The 15,803-nt window shown below is 42.2% G+C and overlaps 1 protein-coding gene across 3 annotated transcripts in view; it reads right to left on the reverse strand.

The window, feature by feature from the left end:
- osbpl8 (oxysterol binding protein-like 8) overlaps positions 1–15,803 on the reverse strand; it is a 386,181-nt gene that overhangs the window by 355,658 nt on the left and 14,720 nt on the right. For 2 of the 3 annotated variants that reach the window (XM_072484706.1, XM_072484705.1), the window contains exon 2: positions 2,735–2,826. The exons of the other annotated variant lie outside the window; for it this stretch is intronic. In XM_072484706.1, the coding sequence (XP_072340807.1) occupies positions 2,735–2,798 (64 nt within the window). In that variant the 5' untranslated portion in view covers positions 2,799–2,826. The remainder of the gene's footprint in view (positions 1–2,734; positions 2,827–15,803) is intronic. 3 annotated transcript variants of the gene reach the window in all.

Raw genomic sequence — 15,803 nt, forward strand, 5'->3', positions numbered from 1 at the left:
GTTGAACTCCATGATACATTTTGGGGTTCTGAAAACACCTCGCCCATAACACTATGCTAATAAAGGCAAGTAACCATATGCCTACTTAACCACTGTATCTGCCTGTCCTGTTACCTTCAGGGATCTACGAACATGAGGTCCAAGGTCCCTCTGGCCCTCTGTACTTCCTAGCATCCGTTGTGTATTCCCTCGTCATGTTAGTCCTCCCAAAAGGCATCACCTTGCACTGTTCAGCATTAAATTCTGTTTGCTACTGTTCTGCCGATCTGATATATAGGGTCATCTACAAACTTACTGATCATAATTCCCACATTCACATCTATTTAATTAATGTACACTACAAACAGCAAGGGACCAAGCACCAATCCCTGCGCTGTACCACTGGACACAGGCTTCCAGTCGCAAAAATAACCATCGACCACCGCCCTCTGCCTCCTGCCACTAAGCCAATTTTGGATCCAATTTGCCAAACTGCTCTGGATCCTATGGAATCTGACCTTCTTGATCAGTCTCCCATGCACAACCTTATCAAAAACCTCACTGAAGTCCATGTAGACACCATCAACTGCACTTCCATCATAATAATCTTTATTGTCACAAGTAGGCTTACATTAACACTGCAATGAAATTACTGTGAAAAGCCCCTCGTGGCTACATTCTGGCACTTGTTCAGGTACACAGGGAGAAATCAGAAAATCTAATTCACCCAACAGCATGTCTTTTTGGACTTGTGGGATGAAACCCACGCAGACACGTGGAGAACGTGCAGACTCCACACAGTGACCCAAACCAGGAATCGAACCTGGGACCCTGGAGCTGTGAAGCAACAATGCTACCCACTGTGCTACCGTGCCACCCATTAACACACGGAGTCACCTCCTCAAAAAATGCAATTAAATTTGTTAGACAAATCTGTTATCTCTGCACTCAACTATACCCAAGCATCCCTTGCTGGTTTCTCACCTTCTGCCCCGCATAAACCTGGGTCACCTAAAAACCTGCTGCCTGTTTCTTAAATTGCAGAAAGTCCCATTCACCGGTCACTAATAATAATAATAATAATAATAATAATAACTTATTGTCACAAGTAGGCTTCAAAGAAGTTACTGTGAAAAGCCCCTAGTCACCACGTTCCGGCGCCTGTTTGGGGAGGCTGGAACGGGAATTGAACCTGCGCTGCTGGGCTTGTTCTGCATTACAAGCCAGCTGTCTTAGCCCACTGTGCTAACCAGCCCCTTGACCAGTCCCATGAGCTCACTACATCCATTGGGGCCCAGTGAAACAACATCTTGACATTAAAATTCTCATTCTTATTTTCAATTTCCCCCATAGCCTTGCTCTCCCCATTTCTCATCTCCTCCATCCCCACAATCCTCAGAGACATCTGCACTTCTAATTGTCACTTCTTGTGCATTCCCAATCATAATGTCTCCATCATTGGCGACTGTGCCTTCAGTCACCAAAGCCCCAAAGTTCTGGAATTTCCTCCCCACATCGTTAAGACACATCTCAAAAACATATTCTTTAACAAAACTTTTAGTCAGCTGATCTAATATCTCCTTAGATGGACCACTGTCATACTTTAATTTAATAACCCTTCTGTGAAGCATGTTGGGATGTTTCATTAAAGAATTATAGAATCCGTGCAGAGCAGGCCATCAAAAACCCCTCCCACCCGGCTTACTCACTCTTCCAACTTCTGCCATCGGGCAGGAGATACAGAAGTCTGAGAACACGCACGAACAGACTCAAAAACAGCTTCTTCCCCACTGTCACCAGACTCCTAAATGACCCTCTTATGGACTGACCTCATTAACACTACACCCCTGTATGCTTCATTCGATGCCGGTGCTTATGTAGTTACATTGTATACCTTGTGTTGCCCTATTATGTATTTTCTTTTATTTCCTTTTCTTCCCATGTACCTAATGATCTGTTGAGCTGTTCGCAGAAAAATACTTCTCACTGTACCTCGGTACACGTGACAATAAAAAAATCTAATCCAATTTGGCCCATCGAGTCTGAACCTACCTTCTGAAAGAGCACCCTACCTATCCCCGTAACCCATCCTAACCTTTGGACACTAAGAGGCAATTTAGCATGGCCAATCCACCCAACCTGCACATCTTTGGATTGTGGGAGGAAACCAGAACACGTGGAAGAAACCCATGCAGACACGGGGAGAATGTGCAGACACTGGGAGAATGTGCAAACTCCACAGTCACGCAAGGCCGGAATTCAATCCGGGTCCCTGGTGCTATGAGGCAGCAGTGCTAACCATTCTGTCACCGTGCCGCCCAAAGGCTGCAATAGGACCCAATATCCATTCACTGGGGCACACCTTACACTGTAACTGCAGTCATTTAATTTCACCTAAACCTTTTTTTTTGTGAGGGCCACAAAGAATCCAGCACGAGTTCGTAGAATTGAAAGAAATAACTTTATTTACAATTACATATATACAACAGCAGCAGTACTCCACTACTGCTCTCTCCTCTCTAGCTGGTTCCACACTGGCCAGCTCTATTTATGCAGGTAACTCTGTTAATGGTTTCTCTGCCCTCATTGGGGAGCTCATACTCATTAAGGATTATGGGACAGGCAATAGTCCCCAGCCAGCAGTAATCAGGCAGGTTATAACACTTTTGATTTATTTTTAACCATCAATTGAGGACAGGATGAAGCCCAACTGTGATGCCCCCCACCCACAGTCAAACAGCCTGCTAAAACTCACCGTCTAGGCTTACACATGAAGAATGGCCACATGGGCGAATTACTGCAGAATGACCAGCATCCATGGAATTGTCTCCTGATACGAGGCAGTGCCTTCAGGGTAGAAGAGGAGAAAATTGGAATGAGAGAATATATAATTTGGTCATTTGCATTAGTTTCTAAATTTTGCTCCAAAGAAGTTTTCAGTCAAAATGATAACATTCATTAAGACAGAACTCAAGTTATAAATGTTCATTATATTTAAAATGTGGTACATTAAATGCCCAATTTACATTCAAAGATTTTAATGTGCAGCAAGCAGACTGGGTAATTCTTTAAACTGCTGTTTTGGATACTCCCATTCTTCGATGCATTGCGGCCATTTTGTACAAGTTTGAGGGTTAGCCCAGGCATTTGTTTCAAGTGATAATCAACAAGTCTAAAGCTCCTCTTCAAATCTGCCACCATCAAAAAATGATATTCAAGTCCCAGCCTCGAGACACGAGAACAGGAACTAGGCTGACACTCCCGTGCAGTAATGAATGAGTGCTGCACTATTGGAGGTGCCAGCTCTCAAATGAAATATTAAATCAAGGCTCCACCTGACCTCAGATAGATGTAAGAGATTCAGTGTCTGATTCCAAAGAGCAGGGGAGTTCTCTTCAATGTCTTAAATATTGTGATGGTGGTTGATAGATAGAGATTATTTTGTCCTCATCACGTTGCTATGTGGAATCTTGCTGTGCACAGATTGACTGCCACGTTTCTTGCATTACAAAAATGATTACGCTTAGTACTTCACTGGCTGAAAAAGCACTTGGGCATCCTGAGGTGCTGTATAAATGAAATACTTTTTTTTAAGCTAACTGATAATTGAGTACATACAGTGTAACGAAACCAATTACTGGTTAAACATGAAATTATTAAACACCAAAAAAAACTACACTCCTTAATAGATTCTCCTTTGTCTTACCACCTACTTGAGAGCTGCCATTTTAAAAATGCATATAACATTCAATCCCCAACCAAAAGTTCTTAAAAAATTTGACTGGAGCATATATTCATCTGTCAGATTCATGCTTGCTATTTTCACGTCATCCATTTTCTGAGTTCCCCAGGACGACAACTTCCGTCAATTTTTTTAATGTCTTAATGTTTCCGCCCATTATTCATCCCGCTCTACACAAACATATTTTCTCCTCTTGTTTTTTTCTAGCTATATCCACAGCCTGGCCAGCTCTCTTTTTCACTTCTGAGCAGGCTGCATTCAAAATATTAACTTTACATAATACTTGCGGCACACAAACAGGCCATTCGATCCAACTGATCTATGTTGGAATTAACATTCACATGCACCTACACGCCCAGCTACATCCAACCCCATCACCACAATCTACTATTCTTTTCTCCACCTTGTACAGCAAATTTCCCTTAAATACATATTATTCTATTTGTATTAGAACTGGTCTATTCTCTGCACAACTGCTGTCTTCATGCTGATAAACTATTATGCTACCAGATATTTTGCATTGCATAAAATTAGATAATACAGAATATATCAGTTTTAATTAATATGGCAAGAAGTCTCACAACACCAGGTTAAAGTCCAACAGGTTTGTTTCAAACACTAGCTTTTGGAGCACTGCTCCTTCCTCAGGTGAATGAAGAGGTATGTTCCAGAAACAGATATATATATATTATATATAGACAAAGTCAAAGATGCAAGACAATGCTTTGAATGCGAGCTGTTATCCCGGTACATACTCGTGTGACTCGGCCAGTCTACCTCATATGCTGCAGGAAAGGATGTCCTGAAGCGTGGTACATTGGTGAGACAATGCACAAGCTGCGACAACGGATGAACGGACATTGCGCGACAGTCGCCAGGCAGGAATGTTCCCTTCCAGTCTGGGAACACTTCAGCAGTCAAGGGCATTCAGCCTCTGATCTCCGGGTAAGCGTTCTCCAAGGCGGCCTTCAGGACGCGCAACAACGCAAAATCGCCGAGCAGAAACTTATAGCCAAATTCCGCACACGAGTACCGCCTCAACTGGGACCTTGGATTCATGTCACATTACATTCACCCCCCACCATCTGGCCTGGGCTTGCAAAATCCGACCAACTGTCCTGGCTTGAGACAATTCACACCTCTTTAACCTGGGGTTACCCCTAGCTCTGGATCTGTAAAGACTTAATTACCTGCAAATGCTCGCATTCAAAGCATTGTCTTGCATCTTTGACTTTGTCTATATATAGGTTTCTGGAACATAGCTCTTCATTCATCTGAGGAAGGAGCAGTGCTCCAAAAGCTAGTGTTTGAAACAAACCTGTTGGACGTTAACCTGGTGTTGTAAGACTTCTTACTGTGCTCACCCCAGTCCAACGCCGGCATCTCCACATCTTAATTATTATGCACTGTGCAAGTGTACAAATATTAAACATGGAAGACTGGAAATCATATTTCCTCAATGAACTAAAAGTATATTTCATAGATCTATCCTGCAACTGACACCAAATGCAAACAGGTGAAAGGGTTACTTTTTTAAATTCACTGAAGCTTAAAATAGAGGTCAGTCCAGATGTGGCTGAAGTGGAACTTGAAAAATGAAAAATGAATGAAAATCGCTTATTATCACAAGTAGGCTTCAAATGAAGTTACTGTGAAAAGCCCCTAGTTGCCACATTCCGGCGCCTGTTCGCGGAGGCTGGTACGGGAATTGAACCGTGCTGCTGGCCTGCCTTGGCCTGCTTTAAAAGCCAGCTCTTGAGCCCTGTGCTATACCAGCCCCCGAACCAGTCACTTGAACCTCTGTTTCTTCTGGGCCAAAGTGATACGAGTGAATCAAGGCCAACATCTAACACTTAACATAGCATGCAGAAAAGAACAAATTAGGAGAGGTTAAATAGAAAACTGATGCAACCATTCAATTAATTTTGTCAACCATCGGGTGGCACAGTGATTAGCATTGCTGCCTCAGGGCACCGAGGACCCAGGTTCAATCCCAGCCCTGGGTCACTGTTCGTGAGGAGTTTGCAAATTCTCCTCATGTCTGCGTGGGTCTCACTCCTACAACCCAAAAAGATGTGCAGGGTAGGTGAATTGGCCATGCTAAAGTGCCCCTTAATTGGAAAAAAAAGAATTGGATACTCTTTAAGTTTATTTAAAAAAATAAACTTTGCCAACCGTTTTACCATAGTCATAGAACAGCATAGTAAAACACCACTTGACTCTCTGCCACTGTTTTTGCTCCCCAAGAGTCTCCACCCATCCTATTAGCATATCCTCCGACTGCATACTCCCTCATGTGCTTATCTAACTTACCCATAAATGTATCTGTACCATACACCTCAAATACTCCTCGTGGTAGCGGGTCCCACATTCGAGCCACCCCTCAGCACACACATTTTTTGTGACCTCTCTACAGAATTTAGTGACTTCCTTATATTTTTACGCCCCCTAGTTCTTGACTCCATTACAAGTAGAAATATTTCCTCTCCATCTCCCTTATCAAGAACACGATTAAGTCAGACCTCAGCCTTCCCTTTTCCACAGCTAAGAGCCCCAGCATGTTCAGCTGTCTGTATAATATTCCCCTAAACAATGTATATTTCAAGCAGTTGTTTTCTAATAGTTAATAACATGGCAATCTGTGCCACTCTTGAGCAAGAATATAAAAAACTTTAAGACATGATTTATTTTGAAATTGGCAATATATTCTACAATTGGAAACAGTAATTGTTATCTTTGCAATGTACAGAAATCTGTCACAAAAGGGCAGCCCGATGGCACAGTGGTTAGCACTGTTGCTTCGTGACACCGAGGACCTGGGTTCAATCCCAATCCTGGGTCACTGTCCATGTGGAGTTTGCACATTCTCCCCGTCTCTGCATGGGGCTCAACCCCACAAAACAAAAAGATGCGCTGAGTAGGTGAATTGGCCACGCTAAATTGCCCCTTAATTGGAAAAAAAAAGGATTGGGTACTCTAAATTTAAAAAAGAAATCCAGCACAAATGGCATTTAACAATACTCCTTACCCAACTTGCAATCGGCTGCTACAGAACACAAATTAGATTATTACAGGGGGATTCTGAAACGAAAGACTATTAATAATATTATAAATGCTTTGATCAGAGAAAATGTCTCATCTTCAAAGACAAAGAGCATTCTGGAAGACTGGTTTTTTTTGAAGGACACTGTCCCTTATAGGATTAATGCAAGGATTCTGGTTGCTGCTGTTCCTGGAAAAGTCAACATTCGGCAAGGTAATTCAGCAGTTTTAAAAAAGCTAGAAACTCCGCGGTCCTGGTAGACTGCTCACAAAAGGGTCACGGTGGTTTATGACTATGAAAAAAACATTTCTGGAAAATTGTGCTTCAAAGCTGGTGGGCTGGTTTTACTTTGGAGAAGGAAACAAAAAGGGTAAAGAAGACAACAGGTCCTGAAGATCCAGACCCAGTCAAAAGCAAACGGTAAATGGATGTTGTTCCAAAGAAGTTTGATGTCCTGAAATCGACTGATTGCAGGTTTTCCTCAAAGTCCTTCTGAAAATTAGTCATTGATTGTTTTGCAGACTAGTCCTTAGAAACCAATCACATAACCCTGGCATCATCTCAAGGACTTCACCATTTATCCTTTTCCTTTGAACTACTGACGTTTCACCTTTTGGCAGAATTCCTCTCTTTATTTGTATTAGTTTTTTGGTGTGGGTGTGTTAGGGTATTTAGAAAATGCAAATATACTTTCATATTTCATACTGTATGCTAATAAGCTTTACCTTCTACTTGACCAGTCTGGCTTTGTAATAAACTAATAATGGTGTTGTTTATTGAAGGAACCCAAACATTGAGCGGTCATTCTAAGATCCACCGGTAAAGCACATATTTGGCCCGAGAGCTGGCTAGAAAAATCAGTTAAATGTATGTTGTGGAGGAGTGAAACTAGAGGCAAACAGTGCACTGCTCCCATCTGGTCATAACAAAGGAAAATGTTCAGACACAATAAAAAAATCTGACAGTCAGCACTTATCCTTGGTTTTACTAAAATTAGTTTGGAATTTCACTAATTTAATTTGCATTAATAATGAAATGTTAAATTTAAAGCTCTTGTTCAAAACAAAATAATGAAACACCCTGTGTCTCGCATTGTTCTTCCACCGGCCTGAATTCCTAGCATACACCCCTCATCTTTCATCGCTTTACGGAAGGACACAGATGATCAAGAAAAATATTAAGTCACGGCAATTCTCCTTTTCAACTCCCAACCTTCCCCACACAATGGCAGAGCACTGAAACGAAGAAAGCACCTTCCTTTTTTGAGGGGTAGGAGAGATAGAAGTGGTAGCAGCACAGGCTCTCCTGCAAGTCTTCTCAGCTAACGATTAACATATGGAGTGGGGAGGAAATAGAAAATACACATTAACTTCAAAGTTCTCTTTCATTTTGTATTGAAGTTCCAGCTTGCTCATTTTGAGTAGCTAATTTGAAGCCCCATCATTCACTTCAAACACTACTGATGGAATTCATGTTTGATTTTGGGGTTAATGGTCGTACCTTTTGGAAAGCAAAAATCTATGGAAGTTCTATGAGAATGAAGAACATTTATAAATCAACCATTCACATTTCTTCAGCGAAACTACTGACCGAGGCCTAACAATGGTGTAGAAATTCACTTTTTTTTTTTTTTTATAAAAGTTATTCGATGCGGGCTTCACTGGCAAGGCCAGCATTTGCTGCCCATTCCCAATTGCCCTTGAACGGAGTGTCTTGGTAAGTTGTTGTACTGGTCATTTAAGAGACAATCACATTGCTGTGGGTGTAGACTCACATCCAGGCCAGACCAGACTTCTCACCCATTAGTGAACAATTAACGATAGCTTCACAAGGGCAGCACGATGGTGCAATAGTTAGCACTGCTGCCTCACGACACCAAAGTCCCAGGTTCGATCCCGGCTCTGGGTCACTGTCCGTGTGGAGTTTGCACATTCTCCCCGTGTTTGCGTGGGTTTCACCCCCACAACCCAAAGATGTGCAGGGTAGGTGGATTGGCCACTCTAAATTGCCCCTTAATTGGAAAAATGAATTGGGTACTCTAAATTTTAATAAATGATAGCTTCATGGTCACGATTATATTCCAGATTTTGTTAAGTGAATTTAAATTCCTTCGGCTACTATTGTGGAATATTATTTTTTTATTTGTTCATGGGATTTGGGAGTCGCTGGCTGGGCCAACATTTATTGCCCATCCAGGAGGGCATTTAAGAGTCAACTACATTGCTGTGGATCTGGAGTCACATGTAGGGCAGGTAAGAATGACAGATTTCCTTCCCTAAAGGACATTAGTGAAGCAGATGGGTTTTTACGACAATCGTTTCATGGTCATCTTTAGAAGGGCTTTGATAGGGTAGTTGTGACGAACAGCTTTTCATTGTATCGGAAAGACTAAAACAAGGCGCTTTAACTATAGAATAGTCACGAATAAATTCCAATAAGGAATTCAGGAAAAACTTATTTACCAAGAGAGTGATTGGAATATGCAACTCACCAGCACATGAGCCAGCAAGGCAAATAGCACAGATACATTAATGGGAAAGCTAGATAAGTGCACCAGGGAGGAAGGTTTAGAAGGAAGTGCTGATAACGTTTGACTTGTGATGAAAGGAGGTTCCTGTGGAGCATTAACACCAAAATAGACCAGTTGGGCCAAATAGCCTGATTCTGTACTGTGAATTCTATGTAATTCTATATTACCTCTTAATAATAAATGTTGAAACTTCATGGTCCTTCTGTGATATTAAATATTTATTGATGTCAACACACAAGACTCAATTTCAAATATCAACACTTTTCATTTACGTGGGAGGTGCAATTGGGAATTCTAGTGAAATTTTCTGTTATTTGTATGTCAGCTTTGCTAAGCAGCTAACATTCTTGCTTTTAAGTCACAGGCTATGGTTTCCGGTCGCATACAACTAGAGGACAGGACACCAACCAGTTGGTTCGTGCAGGATCTGAGTGCATAACCAGGGACTCCGTCAGGATCCGTTGCTTTCCGAGGGTTCACTTTCAGGAAAGCCGATCTGACTTCCGAAGCTGTGATGGAAGGCGTGTGTGGAATTTGCACATTCTCCCGGCTTCTGCGTGGGTTTCCTCCAGGTCCTCCGGTTTCCTCCCACAGCCCAAAGATGCTCAGGTTAGGTGGATTGATCAATTGCCCCTTAGTGTTCAAAGATTAAGTGGGGTTACAGGGACAGGTCAGGGAAGTGGGCTGAGGTACAGTCCTCTTTCGTGGGTCGGTGCAGACTCAACAAGCCAAATGACCTCTTTCTGTACTGTCGGGATTCTATGATTCTCTAAACTATTTTAGGACTTTCATTCTACTTGGAACAGGTGAGCAAAGTCCAGGATAGTGGGAAAATAAATCTTACAGTCAAGGATATAATCCTCATTCTATGATTTGTATGGAATCAAGAAGGAAAGAAAGCACTAACTGCTCATATGTAAGAACTTAAGAACTTAAGAACTTGTATTTATATAGCACTAAGGGACTAGTGAGAGGGCGAAATTGAATGAAATCAGTATTAGCAAGAAAATGGTGCCAGGGAACTTAATGAGGTCACCAGGACATGATAATCTTCATCCCAGAGTATTAAAGGAAGTGGCCCTGAAAAGATTGAATGCATTGGTGGTCATCTCCCAAAATTCTCTTCCGGGTGTCCTTGGACACCAGTCAATGAAAGTGGAGGGGCAGGTGCAGCAAGCAATTAGGAAGGCAAATGTTATAGGTTGGCCTTCAATGCAAGAGGATTTGAGTTCAGAAGTAAGGGTGGCTTACTGCAGTTACACAGGACCTGGAATATTGCATGCAGGTGTGGTCTCCCTCCCAAAGAAAGGCTATAATTGCCACAGAGGGAGTGCAGAGAAGGTTCAATGGACAGATACCAGGGCTTGGAAGAACTGTCCTACGAGGAAAGATTGGTTCCACTAGGCCTATATTCACTAGGGTTTAGAAGGATGTGGGGAGATTTGATTGAAACGTTTGTAATTCTAACAGGGTTGACTGAACAGGCTAGATGCAGGGAGACTGGTTTTCCTGGTTGGGGAATCTAGAACCAGGGGACACCGTCTCAGATATTGGTTAGACCTGGAGCCATGCAAAATGGCCACCTGCAAAGGACCATGGGAATTGTGGTCAATTTGGGACACAGACAGGTACAAAGAAACCAGACTTGGCTAAAACTTGTATCCATTAAGAGTCGATCACCATTTCCCCCGGGACAATAAGAGTTTGAATCAAGGAGTTACAACAGTAGCAGACTAGCCACCCCCGCCTTATTTGGAAAGGCCTACGTGCCTGGGACAATGATAGCTGGGACCTGCCCAGCTATCGAGGTATCCGTCCCCTAATTGGCTGAGATCGATGAGGGTGATTGAAAACCCTATCGATCCATTGGACCTGGAGTAAGGACCGCCCAAAAGGGCGCGAAAGAGATGAAGGATAAAAAGCCCTGCGCACTAGAGATCTGTCTCTTTTGGGACCGGCCTGTGCACGACCAACTGCAACAGAACAACCAAGTACAAGGACCCGCGACCATTCCTGAAGGACGAGCCCAGTTGAGACGAACCCAACAACTTCCAACCGACCACGTGGACCCGGATAAAGGCCTTATCTCGCACAGTGCCGGTCACTCGAAGTTAAGTAACGGTCATCTTAGTCGTTAGGTGTAGTTTAGTATGGAACCGCGTGTATTATTGCACAGAGATACACGTCTTGTGCTATTAATAAACTGTGTCTTTGAGCCAACATATTGGTTGTGTGGTCATTTGGTCAATATAAGAAACAGCTTGTGATTCACACAAAGGGTAAGAAAAGGCAACAGACCATTTAAGACTAAGATGAGGAAACATTTCTTCACTCAAAGGGTAGTGAATCATGGAATTCTCTACCACAGAAGGCAGTGAAGGCCAATTCGCTGTATTCAATAAAAAGATGGATAATTTTTCCGATTTTAATGGCATCAAGGATATGGTGGGAAAGCAGGAACATGACATTGATCAGCCGTGATCATATTGAATGGGGGAACAGGCTCGAACAGGCCGAATGCAACAAGCTTCTATGTTTCATCCTCTCAGGCAAAGTGACACAAACAGCAAAGCAGATAGGATCTTGGACTTCATAAATAGAGGCATTGAGTATAAAAGCAGGGAAGTTATGCAGAACCTTTACAAAACTCTGGTTAGCCCCAACTAAAGTATTACATTCAGCTCTGGTCATCACATTTTACGAAGGATGCAAGGGTCCTGGGGCTGGTTTAGCACAGGGCTAAATCGCTGGCTTTTAAAGCAGACCAAGGCAGGCCAGCAGCACGGTTCAATTCCCGTACCAGCCTCCCCGAACAGGCGCTGGAATGTGGCGACTAGAGGCTTTTCACAGTAACTTCATTGAAGCCTACTTGTGACAATAAGCGATTTTCATTTTCATTTTTAATTTCATTCCTTCAGAAAGTGTGGAGGAGATTTACCAGAATGGTTTCGAGTATGGGTGGAGTTTAGTTGGAAGTAAGGCTGGGAAAGATGGGATTGCTTTTGTTGACGGAAAGGAAATTGAAGGAAGATTTGATAGAGGTGTACAAGATTTTGACAGGTTTTGAAAATGTAGGCAAGAAAAAACTCTTTCCATTCGTTGGTAAAAGGATGAGGGGGGGGAACAGATTTTAAGATTAACCTTTTTTTAATGCAGTGAGTGGCAAATGCATGGAACTTGCTACCCACGAGGATGGTGGATGCAGTAACAGGAGGATGGTGGAAGCAGTAACAGGAGGATGGTGGAAGCAGGAACAATCAATCCTTTCAAAAGGTTATTAGATGGGTACTTGAAGGAAATTAACCTGCAGGGTTATGGGAGTCAAGTGGGAGAATTGGACTAATTGGATTGCTCTGCAGGAAACTGTATGAGTTTGTACTCATACAAACAGGTGAATTAGGAACAGGCATAGGCTAGTCAGCCCTTTGAGCCATTCAACAAGATCATGGTTGATCGGAATGCAACCTCAACCCCACATTCCTGCCTACCCGATAATATATTACCTACTTGATTAACTATCTCTATCTACCTCTGTCTTACAAATATTCAAAGACTGCTTCCTCTGCATTTTGAGGGAGAGTTACAAATATTCAGAACCCTCAGAAACAATGTCCCCTCATATCTGCCTGAAATGGAGCACACCTTATTTTTTAAACAGTATTGCCAAATTCTAAATTCTCCCACAAGAGGAAACATCCGCTCCACGTCCACCCTGTCAAGGCCCCGCAGGATCAAATGTTTCAATCAAGTCGCTTCCTAATCTTAACTCCAGCGGATAGAAGCCTAGCCTGGTCCAAGCTTAAGACATCCAGGTAACCATTCCATGTACGAGTCTTTCTGGTAAACCTCCTCTGAACTGCTTCCAACAGATTTACATACCTCCTTAAATAAGGAAACCAATACTGTACACAATACGCCAGGTGTGGTTTCACCAATGCCCTTTACAACTGAAACACAAGTTCTCTACTTTTGTATTCAATTCCGCTTGTAATAAATAACATTCTATTTGCTTTCCTAATTACTTTCTGTACCTGCATACTAGTCTTTTTGTGATTCATGCACTGGGACGCCCAAATGCCTGTGCAATCTCTCACCATTCAGAAAATGTGCTTCTTTTTAATTTTCCACTTTCCCACATTATACTCCATTTGTCAGGTCTTTTCACACTCACTTAACCGATCTACATTCCTTAGTCCTTTTTACAAGTTAATTTCCTACGTATATTTGTGTCATCAGCAAATTTAGTAACCATACCTTTGGACCCTTCATCCAAGTCATTGATTATAGAAGTTGAGGCCCAACACTTATCCTGGTGGCTAACCACCCATTACATCTTGCCAACAAGGAAAATACCCATTGATGCCTGCCAGCTAGCCAATCTTCGATCCACGGTGATATGAATTTCCTTCAGACATGACTATGAGGTAATAATCAGGTGACCTCTTTAGGTGTTGGTTGAGTGATAAATATTGGCCAGAACAATGGTATGGGACAATAATGGCTCACACAGATAACAAGGCTCCAGGTTCACTTCCCAGCCTCAGGCAGGAGAATTTGGGTATGAGCTAGTATTCCCTCTCCTGATGCTATCAGATAACTATGCTGCAATCTGTACATATGAATATTTGGTGAAGCAACAACATTGCATTCTCCACCATCAAAACAAACTGTGAACTGTCAGGAGAGGAAATGGCGTAGTGGCATTGTCACTGGACTAGTAATCCAGAGACCCAGGGTAATGCTCTGGTGACCCTGCTTCAAATCCCACCATGGCAAATGGCAAAGAATCTGTGATTAGAAGTCTAATGTGATATGAAATCATTAATGTCTAGACTCCAGGTCCATATCAATATGGTTGACTGTTAAATACCCTCTGAAATAGCCTAGCAAGGGTAATTAGGGATGGGCAAGAAATGCTGGTCCTATATGTGTTGTTTGCGCAAAATGCCAAAAGAATAAAACAAATGAAAGTAGTCCCAACTCAATAAAACAAAAGTTACTCAAATACAGAAACAATTCCAACCACCAAGCACCTCTGATCAGCATCTGATCACTCAATTCCAAGGAAAACTATAAGATGCCTCATTGATGCACAAGTGGAAACCAGTGAGAATTATTTTTAAAGCTTTTCATAAGTCCAAGCATTTCCTCCCCTTAATAGAGACAATGGAAGAGAGGGTGTCAGAAAGACACTTTTTAACACTTACATGTATTGTGCAATATGTGCATTTAACCTGAAACATCAACATTCTGTAACAAAGTCACGGGATTCAGGTTCAGACTTCTGGCAGCTTACAAGCAAATTACAAATGTGTCAAGTTTTCAACAAATACAGAAAAAATATCCAACACGGAACTTGGCCACTGGACTGATTACACCCAGTCCCAGATGATAAAATATCCTGTAATTTCAAGCACCTGTCAGAGACCCTTCCACAAAGTGGAAGTTAAACACCTATTATCTGGGAAAGTCACTCTCACAACAAACAAATGACGCTCAAGGCTCAAAACAAAGATAAGAAGGAAGAATGCTGGAAAATCCCGTCTGTTCAAGCAGCATCTGTGGAGAAAAGCCAGAGTTAACGTTTCAGGTCGATGACTTTTCATCAGAAGCACAGTTGACTGCAATGAATTGAAGTTGGAATCATGGGTGCTGACACCTGCTCTTTACTGGGGTCTCCCTACTGGACTCGTCTTTCTAGCACAGGTTTAATCACTGGCCTGTGCTGACTGAAGGTCACTCTATCTGGAAGCCGGTTTAACAATTTACTGCAGTCAGGGATAAGAAAACCAAAGACAGAATCCCCAGTCCTAGACTCCTGCTAGAAGTACACAAATATTGAAGACAGGTCAGAATCAAATTTAGCTAAGATACCTCTTTGCAGTCAAACAGCTTGCCAACTTCATAGTCAAACAGGAATCAAAGGTCAAACACGAGAATAATCCTGAGGATTGCTACAAACCCGTTTCCTGAAAGAGTCACCACCTTCCAGAGAGGAAATGAAGGGAGGGGAAGAGTGACATAGAATGGAGGAACTAAACTCTGATACTATAATCACCTTTTTTCGATAAACTTAATCTAAATCAAATATTTTGACAGCTCACATTTCGTATAAAATGGATTAAAATCATGACTGACAATTTAAAGCTACCTTTAAACCAGAGAACTGGTACATACCGAGCCGTTTTGCTCAGTCATCAAGGACTAACTGACTAACTATGCAATTCCAGATTCTGGATCAAATCCAATCAGAAGATGACACTGAAGAGTCAAATCTAACTCTGGAACTAAACAGGAATTCTCACTGCAGTTTTCTCCCAAGACCAACCCAGCCGAGTTCCACATTAACACACCTTCAGCATCTGTGCTGTATAACTTTGCTGCAAATACAGATTAAATCAAACCAAAATGTTTATAACGCCCACACAAAATTAACAACTTGCTCACTATGAACGCACTAAAATCCTACCATTGCGTAGTTGCAAAATACGTAATCTTAACGTGACTTT

This window comes from Scyliorhinus torazame, chromosome 19, assembly GCF_047496885.1.
Source record: "Scyliorhinus torazame isolate Kashiwa2021f chromosome 19, sScyTor2.1, whole genome shotgun sequence".
NCBI classification, from domain to species: Eukaryota; Metazoa; Chordata; class Chondrichthyes; order Carcharhiniformes; family Scyliorhinidae; genus Scyliorhinus; species Scyliorhinus torazame.